Consider the following 22,143-nt stretch of genomic DNA (forward strand, 5'->3'; position numbering starts at 1 on the left):
TTTTCTATCACATAGGTAGCACTGTTATTTGACAGGAAACCATCAAATCAGTATAATGGAATGATTAGCTATTGTTAACTGGTATTAACTAGAGCAAGAGATTTTGTGAGCTTAGAGTCACAAAGAAGTGTGCATCTATAGGATGAAAACAGCTTTTGTGTGAGTAACAAGATCACAACTCTAAAAATTCAGAAGCCACATAGAAAAAGCTTTTTAAAAGTTTCATATATGTGTTACTATTACTTTCATCTTTGTTTACATGAAGGAGATTTGAAATGCTAAGGATGTAATTTGGTGAAGGTTTTTACTAAATATTTTAAAGTGTTTTATTTGGTTGCTGTGCTATCAGGGAAGCATTGTGTCAGTATCACTTGACAGGTGTTTGCTTTTGTCTGTGAGGTATGATCAGGGTACATGTGGGAAAGCAGTTTTGGCTGGTGACCTTGGTCCCACATGGCCCAGGAGAAGGAATACATGTTAAATGGGACAGATGAAGCATTTGCTAACAACTTGGTCAGTAAAACAAAGCAAAACAAAACAGAACTCTTTCAAGACTGTGAAGGGCACTACTGTACACGTCTCCTTGTCCATCTCAGCTTTTCACCAGCTGTCGGTCACCCTTGTGTGGGTCTGAGGTCCAGGAGCACTGGAAGCAGGGCGGGCTGAGATGTGCTTCCAGGAGGGAGGGTCTGACGTGGGCCCTTCGAGGTGTGCTCTGTTGTTCTTAGTCAGGAGACCAACTCTCGGAAGGTTTTAAAGAGGGTTCAGGTCAGAGGAGAGTATAGTGTTACTAAAATTAGTCTCTTGTCTTTAAAATTAGTCTCAGTGTCCAGGAAAGACATGCACCAACACCGAGTCTGTTTTCCCATGTCCCAGAAAAGTCACACACAAGAGTCTTTCAGATAGACCCTTAAATGCAGTGCCTCTTTTCCCTAACTTGGGGCATATCTTAGTTAATCTCTCTGGTCTTTAAGTGAGGCAACTGGCAAAGGGAGTAGTGTGTTGGTGCTCATTTCCTGTCCAGGGCGCTCTATCTCCTGGCTACTCACAGGGTGGGCTGTCGGCAAGAGCTTGTAGAAAGGCAGACCCTGAGCCCCCCACCCCAGACCTGGTAAACCAGAGTCTCTATTTGAACAAAATCCCCAGGTTATTTGTACGTATATTAAAGCTTGAGGAACCCTGCTGTCTGCTATTCACATGGGGTTTTTAAACATTTGTTTTGACTCTGCTTTTTCTACGATGCATCCCCATGAAGTTAATATAACTTTCAGTAAATGATCTTTAGGGAGAGAGTTCACCCCTGCAGTAAATAAAGAGAATGAGAAGTGGACTCTTTTGAACCCAAAGTACAGATAATTCGATTCACTACTTTTGGCTGGTTTTACTGTTAGAGTTATTGGCATACTAGAAGCTGGGGAGTAAAGGTTTATTTTTAAGGTAGTTTTTTTTAAACATAGACATTTAATTGTTATTTAAAAATGGCTGCTTTGAATCAGTTTCTATGTATCATGTAACTTTCATTACAGTGTGGGTACTGTTAGTCTCTTAGTCTGTTTCTGTGTGTCTAAAGAGTTTTATTTTCAAATTTTGTAGCAGCAGAACCATTAACAATAGGCAAAAGTAAAAGATATATAGCATGGATTCAGTACATAATTGGTTCAGTTTGTTGAGTAGAAACATTTGCAAGACCATAGTTCCAGATTTTTCTTTTTTAAATTATTGCCCTGGCTGGTGAGGCTCAGTGGATTGAGCATGGACCTGTAGAGCAAAGGGTCGCCGGTTCGAACCCAGTTAGGGCACATGCCTAGGTTGCAGGCCAGGTCCCCAGTGGGGGACACATGAGAAGCAACCACACATTGATGTTTCTCTCCCACTCTTTCTTCTTCCCTTCCCCCTCTCTAAAAATGAATACATAAAAATATTTTTAAAATTATAGCTAAGAAGGCGGCAAATATATATTGGACCTCAGCACCCTTATTCAGGAATATTGGGTATCTTTATTTTTTTTGGAGATTTGGGTAAAAGGAAATCAAGCTTTAGAAAATTAATTTTGAACCTATACTCACCACCGATACTTCCTGTCTTTGTCAGAGACGCCACAGCGGCCGCCGTGGAGTGCGGGTGATGGACTCGGCCTGCCTCGGCCTCCCTTCCCCCAGCAGCCGGTGCTGGAGTCACCACAGCTTTGTCACAACGAGGGCCCGGCAGAGCGTGACACGGGCTGTTCCGCTTCCCCCGTGCCCCGTCACAGGTCACACGACCACGCTTTTGATTTCACTAGGACTCGGAACGTTCAAGATGGTAGTGAGGGCACATGAAACACTCGAGACGAAATCCGGGCAAAGGCCCGAGTTAGTTAATTTTGTATTTGCTACCTCAGAGTTGAGACGAAACTCCAAGTCAGCACTTGCTTTACTCTTTGTCTACAGCTACATCTGACCACACCAGGTGGGCCAGGCACTTGTTGGGGCTTACACCTGACCAGAAAGGCAATGGCTGGCGGAAGTGGTACATGTAATAAAACGTGTGCGAGGGCAGAGGAGGACAGAGGACGGACGTGCTGCCCGGTGGGGCCGTGGCTGAGCCGGCTGTGCACTGTGCATCAGGAAGCGTCTCGTTGCTGCTCGATGTCCAGTTGTCTCAGCCCACAGGGGGCTCCCTGTCCTGTGTGGGCTCCTAAAGACCAGGAGGGACTTTGGAGCCCGCGGAGTGTTCTAGGGCTGGTCGGTGGCTTTCAGCATGTGGTGGAGCATGGGGCTTTGATATTCAAGGTCTTCCACCAGACTCCCGGGCTTGGCCAGCTGTTCCCAGGTCAAGGAGTTTTATATTCTGGTGAATTGTTTTTGGTGGGGGCCGTTCCCTATCACCCGGGGATCTCATTGTAAATATATGTGCATTTATAAATAATTTTTGTATTCATTGTGTTGGCTGCAGTGTAAATATTTTTGATATGCCAAAATTATATGTAATACCCAGTTCTAGTGTTGACAGCAGCTTCTCAGACCACAGACAGATTTTGTGTATGTCAGTTTAGTGAATCTAAAGACTGTTTGAAGTTTTTGAAATGTCATTCGTCAAGAGGTATATGTATAGAGGCAAGGTACCCAGCGATTGGGTACACACAAACACAGTCCTGGTGGAGTTAACCGCTTCATACCTAGAGGTTCACACATCTCATTGGACACTTGTTGACGAGTGCCAGGTAATAGTATCTTTCCAGCCCAAAAAGGCTCTTCCAAAGCACCAGCAGTCTTGGCGCTGCCACGTGCGCATGGATAGAGGAGAACTCGTTTGGGGAGTGCCTGCTTTCAACAGAGTACTCAGTTAATGAGGAAACCAAAGATTGCTTCTTTTCTGTTTGTTTTTTAATAATGTCTCTTCTACCAATGCACAGTGTCTCTTAAGGGAAGAGGGCTTTTGGAAGTAGAAGAATGTGCAGAAATGTTTACACTGAAAAGCTTTGGAGTGGTCCCTGGGATTATTTAAGCCAAAAAAGTTTCCAAATTTCTTATAGCAAAAAGCTTTATGTGAACAAAGGACTTGCCACTCTAATGGAGTGCAGTGGACTGAAGTCAGGGTGCTTGCAGGCTCCTTGTGTAGGTGGTCTGAATCTGTCCTCTAGATCTAGTAAGTGCTAGCTGCCTACAAGCTGACGTCAGTCACTTAAGCAAAGATATGTAAGTCAGTGTGCATTTCAAGGGTTCTAAACTCACATAATTTCTGGGTTTTTTTTGCTAGAATTTCATACTTGTTTTCAATCCTAAATTTTTCTCCCATAGGCAGCAGCGCCTCTTGTTTCATTCTACCATACTTCTCTCTTTTTCCTTTTCAAACTGTCAGCCTCTGTTTATTTTTACTTTGAACTTCTTAAATACCTTTTTTCCCTACCCTTCAATTTGTGATCCTTCTTACATACTAGGGTTGTAGTATAATTTGTGCTAATTTAGAGTCAAGAGAGCTGACTTCATTCCTACCTCTGCTACTTACCAGTTATACAATCAGGGGCCAGTCCCTTGACATCTCAGCCCAGTTTTCTCATTTGTGAAGTGAGTGCGTTGGACCAGATGCTCTAAAGCCCTTTCCAGCTGTAATGCTCCACGAATCTGTGATCCCTGCAGGAGCCGAGGAGGATTCTGCTACTCTGACAAAAAGCTGCTTTCATGAAATGTTTGTTGGGGTAGAGCAGGAGTGATGCTGCTTTCCTTGACTTGAGCCGGATTTATTTCCTCTGCAGCGGGAGGTACAATAATCATGAGAAGAAATACTCTGTTTCAGAACACTCAGTTAACAAGGACTCTTGGCTCAATGACCAGTGCCTGTCGCCCTCCAGAGCATCAGAATCCACTGGAGGCTGGTGGCCGCAGCTAACCTTCCTCATGTGTTCAAGGTTGTCCCAGTAACGATAGTGCTCCCACTCACATTGGGATAGACTTCCTTGAGAAGGAAGGTGGAGTTAGAGCTAGGCTGCAGGTGAACATCACCTCTTAGGCACAAGGGGATGAGAACAGGCTGGACCGGTGCCGCCTCACTGCTGCAGCGGCGGCCACTCTCTGCCTCCGTGTCGAGGTCTGGGCTCCGGTGGCCCGGGTCTCCATTAGGGTGGATCTGGAAATCCCAGGTGTTTCCAGCCTGTCTACATAACTGGAAAACTGGTCCAAAAAACTAGTCAGGAATTCGTTTAAATGTGCAGAGCCTACCCCTGGTCTTAAAAAGTAATGATAAATTTAATAAATTCTAATCTTAGGAGGAATTCCTGAAACTTCTCATTATTGCCTATGTTTCTGACCAGGCAGTGATTTAACCCATCCCCATCATCAGGACTAGTCACTCCTCGGTGTTTCTTTCCAGGGTGTTGTGTCTGCCTGTTGCCAGTTTGACCAGGGGTGTTGCAGGGCAAGGCAGACGAAAATGCGGTGGGGGGCTGCTCTCTGCCCCCAGGTCTGTTACCACCGAGGTCTGCTCCCCTCAGATGGTTCTTCGAGTCTGCCTGGAAGAACTACAGCATCCTCCTTGACCTCCAGGCCTTACTGGCACAGGGGCTACCCAGAGCCATTGGCTCTCTGTCACTCAGCAGCTTCTAAAATGCTGTCCCTAGCATGCACGTTACTTTGCAGAACCGAGGATAGCAGAGACTCCCCCCAGGTGTGCTTCCCTCCCTGTGCCAGCCCAGAAGGCTTCAGATGTGTGTTTTCCTGTAAGGTAACTTCCATGTTGAAAACCAGTGCCTTCACATTGCCCATTGGGGGGGTTGTAAAAGAAACACCAAGATGTTAAGCTACTTAGACTCTTAGCCCTTTTTCTAAGAAAAGGGAGAGATGATGAGTCTTGAATTACTTAAAGCATTATCATATGAAATGAGGGTGAGATTCTCTCATTTTATTCCAAGGGGCATGGGTCAGATCAGTGGGGGAGGAGTTACAGGCAGGTGCAGAATACACTTGCCAATCATTTTGTATAAGCTCGCCCTCTAACAGTTAGATTTGCCTGGCAGTCGGAATAATCAGCCTTTTGTGGGGAAAGTACAGATGGAAGCTAAGGAATCGTCTGTTACAGCATTGAAGGCATGTTTGCATTGATACGGAATATGGCCAAGATGACTGAGGTCTCTCTCATTCTTCTCTTGTCAGAAATCTCCAGAAACACTTTCTCCTTCAGATTCCTTTATGTAAAGTAAGTGTAGAGCACTTAAACATTTTTTTAAAGAATTTTGAGGCTTGGCCTATTCTGTGTTAATGGTGGAAAACATGAAAGTCTGAGTTTATTTTTCTGAGGAAATCTATAACTACTAGTTAATAATACAAATGGCACTACCATAATAGAAAGTTTGAAAACCTATAATGTATTATAACCCTCCCTTTTACTCTACTTTTCATTCCTGTTTCTTCTTATCAGTGGGCTTCATTTTGAATGGGGTTGGAAGTGTTCAGGTTTATACCCAGTATTTTAGCCAAGTGTGTTGTGGCCTTCTCCAGTTATTCAAATAGCCCCAGAAATGCTAAGAGGGTAGTGGAGCAACAGAGGTAAATTTGCTCTCATTTTATGCCATGCCCTCCATTGCTTATCTTGCTTCTTAATTGTGATAACAGGGGTAATTGTGAATAGTTGAGCTTAAATTTATTTTGGCAATCTGCAAGTAATGTTTTATTTTTCTATTATAAGCTTCTTTTTCCAGTTCAGTTTGGCAAATGTTTTCCCCTCTTGCTCCTTCTAACTTTCCTGTTTGGAGTACAATCTAAACCAACATCAGTTAGCCTTAATTTTCTTTCTTTTTTGGCACTGCCTGGTTTGTTGCAAAAATAACAAGTTCTGAATCGAGAGGTATATTACAAGCTACTTTTAACTAAACACCTGAAAGCTCATAAATCATCTGAAGGCTCTGTGGGTACGAAGGGGTGTGTGTGTGTGTGTGTGTGTTAAGAGTAGTATTTGGACCTATTCCCTCAAGGTTGTGTGTTGTTTTTTATCAGTCCAATAGTCTTCCCCGGTGGGTGGGGTGAAGGTGAGATACAGTTTGAGTCCAGCCTGTCTGCAAATGTAAGTATAGTTATCAGCTGTAACTGTCTTGAAAGAAATTGATCATCAACTGGTCAGCTGCTCTTAGTAAATTTCCTGGCTACTTAAAGTGGCCTCTTGACCCATAGACTGTTCTGCCCGCTGCGCCCCTCTACTCTCCCCACCCCACCGTCAGAGGGTGTCAGTCTGAGCAGTCCTGGCACTAGCTGTCCCAAGGAGCATTATAATCCAAGTTGTTCAGTGTGGTCCTTTCCTTATATCTATTTATATTTTCTCACACAGGAGAATGTATATTTTATAAAGCATGCGTTTGTCTACTTGTTTGTCTACTGTAATATGTGTTCAATAAAGCTAAAATACATTATGATTTTTCTGGTCTTTTGTAAAGTACAGGAGCGAAATGGTGTGTTTTTAAATTTGTGGAGTTTTTTCCCAGAGGGTCTCCAAATAACTGTACTAGTTCAAATGGGGAACAGTTCATACCGTTCTGTAGTTCCTGCTTGGGTAAGAGTCCCGTGCTGCCTGGAGTGTGGCACGGGTGAGCCACAGCTGCGGGCTGCCCGAGGGCTGCCGGTCCTCTTCCGGTGTCCACCCTGGTGCTAGATGCTGCCGTGGGGAGGTGGGGGTGGGGAGGACAAACAAACTTAACAGTTCTTCAGGAAAAAGTGCGCGCTCTGCAGAAAAGCATTTGAAGACAGCGTTTTCTAATTTGATAAATCTTTAACAAAGTATTTGAAGTCAGTGTTCTGGTCAGCTTTCTCGCTGGGCCATGTTGGGGGCTGTTTCCTTTGAGACCCGACTCTGCAGGCTGGGCTCGCAGCACTGACCCTGCCCCTGGACATCCGCTGCGTTCTAGGAGAATGTCCCACAGAGAGTTATCTCATCAAATCTCAGAATGCTCTTACCATGTACAGATTGGGCAGATTGTTGAAGTCACTGTGGTTGGAAACTGGCTCCGTGATGCTATCACTTACACCGTGTTCAAAAGCTTTTAGGCAGTGAAGCCAGGGTTGGAAGCCAGGTTTTCTGACTCATACGCAGGACTTTTGGCCCTGGGATGCCTTCCAGTCCTGAACAGTCTTGCAGTGTTGTGTCTGTGTGTGCACACCCATCTGAGTCCGGGGCACTCCGGGCATTGGCTACTCCCAGTGTGGTGAAAGGTTGGGCTGGGATGCACCCTAGAAGCTGGTTTTTACTATATTCCTGATAGGAAAACAAACTACCATTTTCTTTTGAGGGTGAAATGAAGAAGAATGCCATGATTTTGCTTTGCTTTTGTTTTGGAGTGTCATGTATTAGGACCCAAGTGGTGGACCGGCAGAAGAGTGCCACTCTGCTGAGCTATGAAAGGTTTTTCCACGCTCCTGAGTGACGCGGTGCCGAACCGCTGCCGCAGGACGCGTTGCTGTGGACCAGTGCTTTGTAAAGTGCAATGAGTATCTAGAAACATGGAATAAAAACAGTATAGGAAAACTTTTATAACAGATTTAACATGTAAACTTGCTCCGTCAAACAAATTACTCCGTCTAACTGCTGTTTCTAAACGCTTGCTCTTGATTTCTGTGCTTTGTCACGCACTAGTAGCTCATGGTTTGTGGGTGGGCACAGATCTGCAGGCCACTTCTGGAGCGGTGCCGCTGTGACCATGTGCACAGCTCTGTCGGGACAGGAGTTGGCTCTACTCCTTTCTGGAGGTGGTGGTTCTTGCTTGTTCAGACAGGTTGAAACAGAGAGCAGGGTTTCTGCCTGGAGAAACTGTTTCCCTGATTGGAAGCACCAGTGAAAACCCCACCTTTTCATTAGCTCTCACTGGCCTAGTGGAGTCCTTCGTAGCAGGCTGCCCATTTTCCATTGCCACTGTCTTTCTGGCCAGTGCACTCGGGATGGGCTGCCTGTGGCTTCTGCTGTAAGGGAAATGCTGTCATGGGGTACGTGGAGGGACACAGGCCGTCACCCTGGGAGGGAGCTGCCTGGAGCCCTGTGGCCAGATATTGTGGTCAGTGCCTTATTACCAGAGTAAGGCTTCGCTGGGTGCCCTTCATCCACCACATCAGTTGCTGTCTTCGTTTAGCCAATCAGAAAATGGTTCTCAGTCTCTAGAACAGAGATTGGTCACTTTATGTAGTCCTCAGACCAGCGGTAAGGCTAGTTGCAAAGCACCTTGATAAAAAGAGGCTAATAGGAAGTACTGATTATTACTAGGAAAATACAGTGCAACGATAGCAGATACACTGGCCCAGATACTGGTGAGCACTACGCATACTTAACACTTGATCTTCACAACAGTGCCTTTTAGGGAGGTATTCTTACTCTCATTTTACAGAAGAAACAGCTTAATCAACTTGCCCAAATTGTCATAGTTAGCCAGCAGTAGAATCCAACTCCTGAGTTGGAATTATGCTTTGTGATTCCAAAGCACACATTTCCCCTCTACTTCGTCTTTTAGTCTTTGTTACAGCCTGAATTGTGTGCCCCCAAATGAGAAGAGGAAATCTGGACCCCAGACATACATTTGTACCGAGGAAAGACCATGTGAGGGCAGTGAGAAGGCAGCCATATGTAGGCCAGCAAGAGAGGCCTCAGAAAAATACCTGCCAGCATTGGCCTTGGACTTCTGGCACCCAGAAATGTGAAAAAGTAAGTTTGTTGCAGCTACCCAGCCTGTGGTGCTGGTTGTGGCAGTCTGACCAGACGAATCCAGTCTTCCAATAACCCTGCCAGGTCGGCATGACAGAATTTTCTTACAGGTCACCTTGCACTTTGCCTAAGGTCATAAGCTCCAAAGCCTGTGCTCTTTGTACTGTGCTGTTCTGTCCTCTGGCCCCAGTCAGTGCCATGGATACAGAAACGCACCGTAGAGAAACTGGCAACGAAACCGACCGGCACCGTGGCTGGTGGGCTGGCAGTTCTGGCACGAGGCGCATCCCCGGCCTCACAGAAGGGTGCTGCCAGAAAGCAGGGAGCGACCTAAGCGAGTTCGCAGCATAAGCGAGTGTTAACTAGTTGAGTGCATCTGGGAACACAGAAGCGAGAGATTTGGAGCACTCAAGAGTAAGTGCTTTTAAGCTCCCATTTTTTTCTTTCCCAAGGAGAAGCCAGTTTTGAAGTCAATAAGTAGAATCCCATATATGGAATAACTGGCTGTTCTCCAGTTCTTTGGATCAAGCAGTTAATTTTGTGCCCTTTTAAAATCCTCCATGAAGGCCAGTGTGAATTCCTCTGTCTCAAAAACAATAGGCATGTGAGTAAGGTCAGCCGCGATGGGAGTCTAGCTTGAATTATTTATTGTTCCGGGCAAGCTCCAGAGACAAGCGTGTGGGTGTCCATTGCATCCCAGGGACAGCTGGACAGAGGACTAGAATCGACGTCAAACTCGGTCTGTGCTGCTTCCAGGCCCTGTCCTCTGTGCAGGGACCCGGGTACTCTTCAGGGACTGCAGCAGATCTGCTCTTGCCAAAAGGGACCTTACAGCCCAGTGTGCAATGTTGGGAACCTCTGATCTGCAGAGAAGTACAAAATCACAATAAATGACACTCTTGGGGAAAAGGTGATGTGTCATGTTGTCAGGAGTTTTGCCTCCAGGACCCTAGTCCTCAAAAGCAAGCTTTCTCACCTTTTCTGGTCGCCTGTCTCACCTGCCAGGTGTGTGTCAGCTCCCGAAGGTCCCTTGAGAGCAAAAGACTTTTCAAACTTCTTGCCTAGGAAGGTAATAAGTTTGGAAACTGTCCCGTCTACCCCTGTTGAAAGTCTCTTGTTTCTCTGGGCAACCTAAATTTTAAGAGGGCCATCAGAGCTGGTGGGGTATATTACTTTCCTCACTTTAGGAAAAGGGATTTTGGAAAGAGAAATAACAGTTTACAGGGATGAGTGGTTCATTTTGCCCAAAAGTCTTGCATCTAATTTAAGTTCTGGCAGGTGCAAGACTTGTTAGTAAAATGGTTACTGAGGGTGGTGGAAGAATTAAGAATGCATAGAATCTTCTGCAGCTCTAGAAGGCCAGAGTGTGACTTCTACAATACCTTTGTTGTAGAAGACAAAGCTATTTCCTTTCTGTCCCACTCAACTTGCAGCCCTAAATGTTGCCTTATCACTGTACTACTCAAACCCCAGTGAAAGAGTTTGGGCAGGAGAAGCAAGAAACTGAGTTCTCAGGCCCCCAATCCACCATCCGTGGTGGAACTCCCCTCTTCCAGCTAGCTGGGGCTGCCGGATCAGCTGCTGGTGTGTGAGGGTTCCCTGCGATCAGCTAAAACTTACTTTTGAGTTTCCCTGGGCCCTGCATGTGCCACGTGGCTGGTTGTTAAAGGTCAATGGGTCAGAGCGCTGCCTTTGAAACAGCTGGGCTCCTCTCCTAACTCCATCTTTTAAAAAAAGATATTCGTTATTTTTAGAGGGGAAGGGAGGGAGGGGGAGAGGGAGGGAGAGAGAAACATGGAGACAGAAACATAGATTGGTTGCCTCTTGCTGAGGCACCAACCGGGACCCAACGAAAAACCCAGGCGTGTGTGCTGACAGGGAATTGAACCAGGGACCTTCTGCTTTGCAGGACGATGCCCAAACCACTGAGCCACGCCAGCCAGGGCCTACCTGCACCTTTTCCGGTTGTGGGAACGTAAGCCAGTTCCATAGGTGCTTTGTGTCTCACTCTCCTCATCTGTAAAGTTGTTGGCAGGGTTGGACGAGCTAAATGCCCAGAAGCACTAAGCACAGTTCCCAGCACAGGGCTGGTTGTTTGGGCTGGTGTTGGTCATTGTTACGGGCATTCAGAATGGGGCATTCAGAATGGAGCGTTGCCGTTGCCCTTGCCCTTGCCCTTGCCCTTGCCCTTGCCCTTGCCCTTGCCCTTCCCCTCCCCTCCCCTCCCCTCCCCTCCCCCATGCAGAACAGCTCAAGAAGGGGAATGTCAGCAGCTTCCCCCAAATCATTTTAGGAGTAGTCCTGGACACTTTTGTTCCTAGCTGGGTTTTATTTAGAATCAAGATAAAATCTCCAGAAACTATGATTAAAGAAAAGCACCTTTAAACTTGGAGTTAGTTGGACCTGGATTCTGACCAGCTCTGCAGCTCACTGACTCTGTGACCTTGGGAAGCTGCTTGACCACTGGGTCTTGGAGCATTTAGACTGTCATTGGGTGCTCTCACAGGCCCTCTCGGCTCTAAAGCGCCATGGTGGCTGCGGGCACAGAGACCGTCCTCACAGCTGTCCCCACTGGGTCTGTCTCTTCCTGTTGTTTAGTGGTGCTGCTTAACTCTCCCAGGACGGAGTTCCCTGTCAGCGGAAGGATTCCCAACACTTGCATGGGATTTTATAGGGAACAGGGCCTGCCTGGCTCAAATGAAAGGAATGAAGAGACCAAATCGAGAGAAATGTTTCCCTTTCATTGGAAGCCTTGAGCGTCCTAGAAAGGGTGTTGCGTGAACTGACTTCCAGTGAGCATCTTTCCTGAATGACAGTCCTTCGTGGTCCGCCTCCTCCACCTGCAGTGCAGTGCTAGTGATTGTGCGAGAACTCGCAAAAATCGACAGCAAGCTGAATTGCTTTTTAGAACATTCCTTCAGCACTTACTTAATAGGTTGGCTGCTTGTGCAGAGGTGGCGGCATTGGATAAAGTGGGACCGGAACCCTTGAGCTTTGCGTACAGAGGAAGCACTCAGTTTCTTTAGACTCTGTTTTCTTCTCTGCGGGACAGCAACGATGGTAACACACATCTCAGAGTCTCACGTCAAGATTGCGCTGAGCACTGAGTGGCATTGTTTCTGCCGGGGAGAGCACGTCCGTTTCAGTCAGTCTAACTCACATGGAAGTGCGGGTCAAAGTGGCGGCTTCACTTCCTCTGGGCCCTTGGGCCATCGGCAGATGCACTTTATGCATAAGGAACCGCTGTAGCTTTTTAATAAATTCAGAGAGCCTTTTCGTTTTTCAGGGCTCCTCGGGCCGACTCTAAAGGGAGCCCCTTGTCCGGCTGTTCTGAAGAGGGACCAGAGGCTGCTTCAGGCCAAGACCTGCCGCTGCTGCCTCTGTGCCCCCTGGACCTGCCTGCAGCTGTCCCCCCCCCCCGCCCCCGCTCCCGCCCCCAGTGAGCAGGGAGAGCTTGAATATTTGATGTCTTGTTCTCCAGGTGTCCATAAGGATTCAGTCAGCCTAGTAGTAGGAAGCTAAACTGCTGGTCTGGCAACAGATTGAGCAGAGAAAACCTAACGTAGGAGGGTTTAGACAAAACTTGCTCAGCTGGGAGCTTGGCTTATTTTTTTGATACTCTGCTACCATCTGGCTTGGAGTTTCTTCAGGCAAAAACAACTCCATGCTGATTTTGAACTATTGGCGTATCTTTGCAGACTCACCCAGCTACTTCGAAACAAGTGGCCCGTGAAACACGTGTGTTCGTGTTTGGGGTAGGGCAGCCAGTTCCAGAAATGGGAGCAGAGTCAGCACTCTCTCCCCCAGGAGGTCGTGCCCACTGGAAACCAGCTTTCCCAGCCAGCCCCGGAGTCTGCCTTTGGGGCAGGAGGAGAGCTGCAGGGGGCCGGGGGCTGGGCCTCACAGCAAACCGGAGGGTTTTCTCGGCAAGTTTGCTCGTGGAATCTAGATTTCCATTATGTGAGACAGTGACATTCACACACTGGTCCCTGGACATGAAGGAGTACTGTCCCCCTGGGAAGCGGCGACACTTCGCCTCTAGACAACAGAAGGGTTGGCGAAGGGATGTAGGGGGTCCTCTGCCATTTTCTTTAGGTTCTCTGAACACCTCTTGTCGGCTGTGTTTCCACCTGCAGAGGCAAATTGGAGAACAACTGTGTATATTCGGTTGGCCTCAAGGTGGCGTTTCAGCACAGAGAATGGCAGTGGCTGGCGTCACCCCAGGCCACCGTGTCTGAGGGATATCATTACATAAGGGAATTCACAGAAATCGGGCTTCTCAATACAGGGAAGACCTGGCCTTTGTCACTCAAACTGGGACACTGAAAGGGTCAGGGGTTGGCGCAGGGCTGCAAGAGCACTTAGTCCGAAGTGTAGACCACAGGTGTAGGCTCCTGCAGAGACAGAGCCCCAAGCTGCTTGGCCAGGGGAGCAGGTCTGGGCTTGCCCTGCCCGGAGAGAGCCAGCGCGTCAGGCCCCAACCTTACGCCTGGAGGCCTGGCCCAGGCCCGCAGTCCCAGACTGGGCGCTGGGCTTGGATAGCCGCCTGCACAAGGCCTCCAGGCCTGGAGGCCAGCTCCTGCGTTTAAATCCTCGCCTCCTCCCACTCTGCATCCTCACCCTCTGCTGTTTACAAAGCACTTTACCCCTTGGGAGCTCATTTGCTGCTCATAAAATCCCCTGGGGGGAGGGGGGAAGCACGGTGGGGAGGGGGGCAGGGCAGCGCTCACCCTGGCTCTCAGGAGCATGGCTAGGATGCAGCCTCATCAGGCCCACCTTCCCCATCTGTGTCTGCATCTCTACCAGCAAAGGGGGGCGGGGGCTGGGGAAGGGGCTCCTTGGGGGCGGCTGTGGAATTCAACTTAGTGGTTTCCGGGCTTAGCACTTGGTGCTTGGCCAGGACGTGGTGCTCAAAATTGTTTATGGAATGAATAAATATTTACCGGTGACAAAGCAATCAAAGGACAGAGGTCCAATCTCGGAGTCAGGGCTTCAGGCTTCTAGAACCAGCCACGGGTGCTACCGTGGGCACTAATGACGTCATGTGGTTTTCTGGTCAAAATACAGTTTTCTAGTGCACAGAGGGACCCCTGCAAATCTGTCTCCGTGTCTGGCACTCGGGAACCTGAAAACTGCTCTGAGTCAGGCACTGGGGCACCAGTCTGCTGGGCGACTGGCTGGCCCGTATGAGGGGCGACGGTGGGCGCTCCGGGTCTCCCGTTTATTAACACCCTTCTACTTTGACTGATAGAAGTCCTGGTGGGGGAACTGCACCCAGGTGTTATTCACCGCACCCCACTCCAGTCCACGATTAGCACTTTGTTGTACGTGTTTCAGGTAGTTTAGGATTCGGCTAGGAGATTACACAGGTTCAAATCCCATCCTTACCACTTCCTAGCTGCTGGCTGCGGGCAAGTCGTTTAACTCCTTTGTGCCCGTTTCTCACCTTTTGAATGATGATAATACAGGTATTTAACTCAGCATTTTTGTGGGGATGGAGAGTTAGTATATATAAGACAGGACAGTCCTTGGCAATTAGGGAAGACCTGGAAGGGTTCTGCTGATCCCTCTTCCTGGTGTCCTGGATGGAGAACTGGTTTGTGTTCACCCGATGGGGGCTTTTCACAGTTTTGCAGAATCCCTGGAATGCCTGCATTTTAGCTCCCAGGCTCTTAGTTTTCTCCAAACTCAGTTACAGTTCATTTAAGGCCCGAAGAAGAGAGACAGCAACTGGAGATACATTTTCCTGCTGATCAGAGCCATGGCGTCACCTTTGTTTAGCGCCCAGCCTTCCTCAGCAGCTCCAGAGTTCAGGGGCTTTCTTTGCGTGAGTGCTCACCACAGAGCATGTAGTAGGTGCTTGATAAATGCTGCTGGCAGGCTGGCAGGCAGGAAGATAACTACAGAGAATAACATTACTACAGAGCAGTTCGTGTGGTCACGGTCCTTACAGAATTCACACTTGTCCCCTAAGACCTACTGACTAAGCATGCAAATCACCAAGGAAATGTGATCAGCTTGGAGGGGGAGGAGGGGACGGAGGGGAGGGGAGAAACCGGAGCAGCCTGTTACCCGAGTCTCTCCATTGCTCACGGCTCCATTGCACATGGTTCCATTGGCTCAGGCCAAATTGAAACCCCTGCTGCTGCTCAGGGACCTCGAAGGCATCTCCAGTTGCCGTCTGCCCCAGAGATTCCTCTTCCTCGGGGTCATTTGTCCTTTATCTGGGAGCTGCTCAGTCGCTCTTCTTCACGGCTAAGACAGACCAGCTCCCCGGATACATCTGTGGGTTTGGGTCGGAGAAAGAGGTGGGAAGCGGACAATGGTCCAGGACAATTCTCAGCAGAAGCTCTCCTGGTCTTGGCAGTCTTACTCCAATTCTGATGCCAAATTAGACTTCTTCTAGATCCTAACCCACAACCCAGATCCCCCCCGCCCCCCGAAAAGCTCCGAGTTGATAGGATGTAACTGGAGACGACTCTAGTTTAAGGTTCCATAAGGGAGTGGAAATTGAAACTCAACAGAGCTTTTCTAGTAAACACATTAGCTATTTAACCAACGAGGTCATTGATGGTAAGTAGGACTGTCTCAGCTGGCATGCCAGCTCTGATTGATGGATAATACCTGCCTAGGGAATTGGGTTGAGAAGGATTCTGAATCTACATCATCACCTCCGGGGCTTAGGAGCAAGTGCTGTGATCAGCCAACAGGGCCTGTCTCAGGTGCAGGGAAGGGAAGTGGCCCCTGGAGAGGTAGGTATTTACCTGCGTGAGCTGCTAACGAGAAGAGGAGGCGATTTATCTGAAACAAAGATGGATGAATGGGATGCACCTTGAGCAATTCTCCTCTTGGGGAGAATGGACGAGCGCAGGGAGGAAGGCAAAGAGGAATGGGGTGGGGACAGACTGGTGCTCTGGTTCCTTGTCTCTGTAGGAAGAGAGACAGCCCCCTTGTCCCCCAGCCCCCCAGCCAGATGAGGAGAGAGCGGGCACGGGAGCCGTAGGTGGTGGTTCTGGGCTGGAGCTCAGGACCGGGGCAGACCCCAGAATAGTCAAGCCGTTGGCAGGTCGGTGGAAGAGCATTGAGGGAGCTTCTCACGTGGTTCCATGCGTCACTTAGTGTCCGTGAGATGTCATGGTTATTTTGCCATGAAAACTAGGCAGCGGTGGGGAGAGACAGTTGTACGGTATTCAAGTTTGGGAACCCCCTGTCCAAAAACTTCAGGAAAGGTAATGGTAGAGCCCTGGCCGGGTAGCTCAGTTGGTTAGGGTATTACCCTGATATGCCAAGGTTGTGGGTCTCATCCCCAGTCGGGGCACATAACAAGAATCAACCAATGAATACATACCTAAGTGGAACAACAAATTGGTGTTTCTCTCTCTTTTTCTCTCTCCCTCTCTCTCAAATCAATTTAAAAAATTTAAAAGAGTAAGACAAAGTGAACAGTAGCCGAAGGTGGGCTCTTTGCCAGTGGGGATTATGGAAGAGAAATGTAACAAGCTATGAAAGCAAAAAGGTGGCCTGGAGTGGGCTCTTGAGAGGCCTTGAGTCAGGCTGAGGAGGTAGGTTTTGGTGGAGAGGCCCGAGGCTTGTGGGCTGGAGACAACGCAATCAGAGCTGGGGTCAGGAAACAGCCTTTGATGCCTTGAAGACCGGAGAGTTGGGGAGACCTGGGCGGGGGCGGGGAGGGTGGGGGCAGAAGATTATTAGCTGGGAAGTGGTCCGAATAAGAGCCTAACTAGGGTGGTAGCAATGGGAATGGAAAGAGAGGGCTGAAGTCAGGAGCCCCCGTCACCAGGAGCGTTGTCAGGACTGGGCTGCCTTCCAGCGGCACTCAGGTTCACGCAGGGCTGTTCTCTACAGCGCTAAGAACCAAGCCCGCAGAGTGGGAGGTAAACCTCTGAGGTAGAGGGTGTGATTGGACAGGAAGTGTACCTTCCGACCTCTAGGGCTGCTGAAGGCCTGGCAGGGCAGCAAGGGCATGAGCACGGTTCTTCTGGAGCTCCCAGGGGCAAGCGACCCTGTGTCCCGGGCCACCAAGGCACTGACCACGCCAAGCCCCTTTCTGCTCCCGAATCTGCAGTGAACCTTCGCATGGGAATGTGGGAGGGGGGGCCTTACAACGGCTCATCCACTCAGTGACTTGCAAACCTGCTGCACATGAAGAATCCCTAAGGAGCCCATTTTAAACGCAGATTTCCAGAGACTTGGATTCGGTCGGCAGGCCTGGGAGTCTGCATTTGGTGATGGCCTGAAGTCATTCCGATATCTAGTCCAACCAAGAAGTTATTTAGTCCCATCGCTCCATTGAGTAGGTGTGTAAACGGAAGCCCCGATTGGAGCCAGGATTTGCCCAAGGCCCTTGCACCAGGGCTGAGACCAGCACCCCATGCCTAGGGCTCCTCCAGTATATTGTGAACTACGCTTGGTCCCCTGGCTTGGCTCTAGGCGGAGGGTTACACAGCGACTAAAGGGTGGGAACCCTCTTGCACTGGGAGTGCCTCCTGGGCACGGGAGGCCTGCATCTAGGACTCACCCAGAGGACTGCGGAGGGCAAAATGGCCACGAGAGGGGCAGCTGCCCCTTCCGGTGTGGCGGGCATTTCAGAGCGCTTCACTTGGGAGCGCTTTCAGTCCTCATGAGGTCACTGCAGCAGGTCCCCGAGTAGCTTCACTGCGTTCAGCATGTCCGCGCAACGTTGACAGACGCTGCAGGAACTCACCTCGTCTCTACGTGCACTAGCTTGCGGCCGAATTGGTCTCCATACACTCTTTCGCTTAAAGTCACAGAACCTGTGGGTGGTGGTAAGTGAGGCCTTACTGTATTATCCCCATTCTACCAAAGAGGAAACTGAGGCACGAGGGTAAGAGGGCAAAGAGGGGCTTTCACCAGGTCCTGTTCCCCCTGCTTCCCTTTGCCTGGGGGCACCTGCGCCTCTACTTCCTTTATTCCACACACTCTGAGTTGGCCCCTTCCCCTCCCTACTTCCCCCGAGGGAGCTGTTCACAACTGAGCGGTGGTGTGTGTGTGTGTGTGGGGGGTGGATTTGGCATAGACATCAGGATCATTTAGGCATCTGGCCCCTGTGCCGGCCACTAGCCCTGCCAGTCAGCAGAGCAGGCAGGGGCAGAGGCTGCTTCTGCCCAGCCCAGCCTGCTGCTAGAGTGAGGGGCATTTATTCCTTGGTATGGGAGAGAGGGCCCATTCTTGGTCAGAGCAGAAGTGACAAGTGGGTGTGGTTTGTGTCTGGTCTACCTGGCAAGGTGGTTTTTTAAAAAAGATTTTATTTATTCATTTTTAGAGCAAGGGGAAGGGAAGGAGAAAGAGAAGGAGAGAAACGTCTTAGTTGGTTGCCTTTCACATGCCCGCAGCCAGGGACCTGGCTTGCAGCCCAGGCATGTGCCCTGACTGGGAGTCAAACCAGCTCTTGGTTCACAGTTCATTGCCCAATCCACTGAACCACAGCAGCCAGGACTGTGTGTTGTATTTTAAATAAATAACCTTCTATTGTAGCTGAGGCACCTATTACCTCGCCTGAGAACCGCTGGTGGAACATTGTTTGATTCTGTTCCCCACCGCCCTGTATTAGGGACTCACTTGATGGAAGCTCCCCTTGGCCTTGGGAGCAAACTTTCTCCTGGAGGCCCTGGTGGTGAGTTCTCTGAGCTGGGTTTTTATTTTTGCAGTGGCTGCTAAGAAGCTCAAGGGCGCATAGGTTGATTAAGTGAGCACTCCATCTGATTTCCAGTTCTTGGTAAAATTAACTCCCCTCTCCAGTTTTCCTGTTGATCAGTCTCTGACTCTATTTTAAATGGCCATGATTCTACCTACAATATGTGATAGTGTCCGTTTCGCTGTCCTCTTACCTGCTAATCTGGCATTTTTAGTAGGTAGTTTTGGGTTGCTATTTAAATTTTATGTGTGTTGGGCATTTTTCCATGTTATTTTCTCCTATTAGCTTATGTGCTCATATCCTGCTTTCATGAATCTAGGTGATAATCGGTGGTTTACTTATTGATCTGTAAAGTTCATTAAATACTCACATTATCTACCCTTGTGTTGTGAAAAGAAACTTTCATTGCTCAACAGTGTGTGTGCTTTTTTTAAAGCTGCCTCAAATAGTTGCCCAGAGGTAAGCAGGGCAGAAAATGAATGACTGAATCCAGGCCCTTGTTTCTGTTCCACGGTGAGTGTTTGTGGAGCAGTCTTTCCGGCCGTCCTCTTGCTCTGCGCTTGGTTACTGGGATCAGAACAATAGCTATCGCTTATCAAATGCTTGTTATGGGCTAACCACTGTTCTTTATACGTATTAACTTTTTCTTAACAATTTTAGGAGCTAGGTATCATTATCCCCATTTTACAGATAAGAAAATCAAGGCACAGGACAGTTAAATAACCTGCCGTACTCACACAGCTAACCAATGGCAGAGCCAGGGTTCAAACCTGCAGCTGGTACACCAGCAGTTCCTGACAAGGGGTGGTTTTACCCGCCAGGGGACGTAGGAAATGTTGGGAGGCATTTTTCATTATCACAACTGGGGAGTTACGCTCTATTATGTAGTACGTAAAGGCCGGGGTCACTGCTGAGCATTCTGTGATACACAGGGCAGCCCCCACCACAAAGGATGCGGCCAAATGTCAGCACTGCCAAGGGTGGGGAGTCCTGGGCGTGCCTAGCATCGTACCATCTGCCGGGGCTTCTGGAACACTGTAGCCAGGCTCTCCATCCCTGACCAGCCTGTACAACTGAAAATGGCTTGGAACTCGGCAAACGGTTGGGTCCCCAGGGGCACACTCCCCAAGGGGTGCTGGCAGTCCAGAGGAAATGCCCTGTTGCTCCAGGAAAGCCGGAAGGGCTGACCCCTCATGGGGAAAGACTGCTGAAGGCAGAGCAAAATGCAGGAAGCCTTCACGTCCATTGTTATTGCTGCCCCACAGAGGAGTCTGTGGGCTTGCTGCGTCGGGGAGGAGTGCTCCGTCCCACCCCAGGTGCCAGCCAGAAAGCCCCAGGTGACCGAAGCCCCAAGCAGAGTGCTTCGAGCTCTCCCCACCTCTCTCTGCCTGTGGCTCCCTGTCTCCTGGCTTTCCAGGTGCTAACCTCACCTCCTGCCCGGTCCAGGTCTCTGGGAGCAGGTCCCTCTCCCCCTGCTCCATCTCGTCTGGACACTGACCCGGCCACCAGGGGAGGCATCTGCACCTAGCAGGCCCCTCACGTGGAAACCTCAGTGGCAGGCCACTGAGCGCACTGCTGGAATGAAGCTCCTGATCCCGGCAGCCAGGTCATCATCGCTTTGGAAGGCAGCGCTGCTGTGGAGGACACTGCACGAGGAATCCCTAGGCCGAGGCTGCTGGCTCTGTGTACTCAGCAGCCCTGTGTGGGGCGAGGAGCAGGTCTGAGTTACATTTGCCTCCTCTGCGGTGCCTGGCACGGGGCTTTGCATGGGGTTAGCTGTCAACTCTCATTTACTGGCTGGGGTAAATGCATCGCTGCTCTGCTTGGCTCTCCTGTCCAGAAAGATGGAAACCGTCTCCACAAAGGGACCCAGGTGGCGGCGGCAGCAGCAGCAGCAGCACCCTGCCTGTGGCCAAGGATGCAGGATTCATGTCAGTCCATGTGGGGTCCGTGGCTGAAGGGCTTACCAGCCTCCTCCTGCCAGCTGTGCAGGCGCCTGCGCACAGTGGCGAATCCTGCCCCCTGCCTGCAGGCCTGGGTTTTATTTAGGTTTCCCCCGTGTCCCCCTGGCCTCCTGGGAAGCTGACCTCACCCTGAATTTCAGGGCTGGTCTTGATTGGTGTCACCCCAACTCTCTTGCCACCTCGTACGTAGCTCAGGAACTCAGGTGGACACAGGTCAGCAGAGGGCATGGGGCCAGCCGTGTGCTCAGGAATGGGTGTGTGCAAAACAGAAGCTGACTCTGGGTGACTCAGACCTTGAGGAGTTTTTTCGGAGGATCATGGGAGAGCTGGGGAGCTAGGCTCGCAGGCAAGCTGGCGCAAACCGTTCCACAGGTCAGAGATGACAACAAAACTGCCACCGCCACCAAGCTCTGATGTGGGCGCTACAGGCTGTACCCCAGCTGCCTCTGCGCCAGGACACTGACTTTGCGGCAGCCACTGACAACTCCGTTGCTGTGTGTATGGGGAGGGGAGGGGAGGGAGGGGGAGGGAGGGGAGGTGTTCTCTTTCCTGCGTCACCAACCTTTGAGTAAAAGCCCCAAGCCTGTGTCAGGAGAGGAAAATCTGGCTTCTACCTTGGGGAGGTGGAACTTGTAATTCAAACTTGTCCTAACAAAGGATGAATGTTTGAAAGAGCCAGGATGACCACAAATGTGACAGATGTCAACCACAAGATTTGTTCCAGTTTGAGAAAGCGAGGCGCAGGGGGGTTGTTTGTTGGGACTTCTCGTAAAGACCCTTCCTTATTCGTAAGTAAGAGAGACGCTGGGAGAGACTGTTCCCCTCGCACATTGGGATGTGTCGATGTGGAGTTTGGAGTGCAATAAGTCATTCTGGCGTGAGCCAAGCCAGGTTAGAAATGAAGTCAGCATACAGAGGAGGCAAAAAGCAAGGGAGGAGCAGAAAGAGAGCACAGAGCCACTGTCTTACGCTGACTCTGAAGCCCCCCGACATCGGGATTTCCGCCTGTCCTCGCCAGCGTGACTTGGAGTTTCTGTTGTTTGCTGCCGAATGCACCCTAACAGCGGCAGGAGTGGTTACCCATCAAAACCGCCACAGACAGCGGCAGGCAAGGAAACCGGTGAGGAGAGCCGGGCTCTCGACCCATTTCTGCCACATGCCTCTTTGCCAAAGAATTTAATCTCTGAGACGCGGTTTCGCTTTTTCCAGGGTTGTTGTGGCACGAAATGAGGGTGCAAGAGCCCCGTGTAGGTGATTATATAAAGTGCACAGATTCTTCTTCTTCCCCACAGGCTCTTGTCATCGAACGGATGGGGCCAAAACATGGTACATGAACGAGCAAACAGCTGTTTTCTC

The 22,143-nt window shown here is 49.7% G+C and overlaps 1 protein-coding gene across 2 annotated transcripts in view; it reads left to right on the forward strand.

Moving 5' to 3' along the window:
* LRIG2 (leucine rich repeats and immunoglobulin like domains 2) overlaps nt 1-6,880 on the forward strand; it is a 48,030-nt gene extending 41,150 nt beyond the window's left edge. For both annotated transcript variants that reach the window (XM_037038937.1, XM_037038938.1), the window contains one exon: nt 2,092-6,880. In XM_037038937.1, coding sequence (XP_036894832.1) covers nt 2,092-2,318 — 227 coding nt within the window. In that variant the 3' untranslated portion in view covers nt 2,319-6,880. The remainder of the gene's footprint in view (nt 1-2,091) is intronic.
* The last annotated feature ends 15,263 nt before the right edge of the window (nt 6,881-22,143 follow it).

This window comes from Sturnira hondurensis, unplaced genomic scaffold, assembly GCF_014824575.4.
Source record: "Sturnira hondurensis isolate 20B ecotype Veracruz unplaced genomic scaffold, ASM1482457v3 Scaffold0024822, whole genome shotgun sequence".
Lineage (NCBI taxonomy): Eukaryota > Metazoa > Chordata > Mammalia > Chiroptera > Phyllostomidae > Sturnira > Sturnira hondurensis.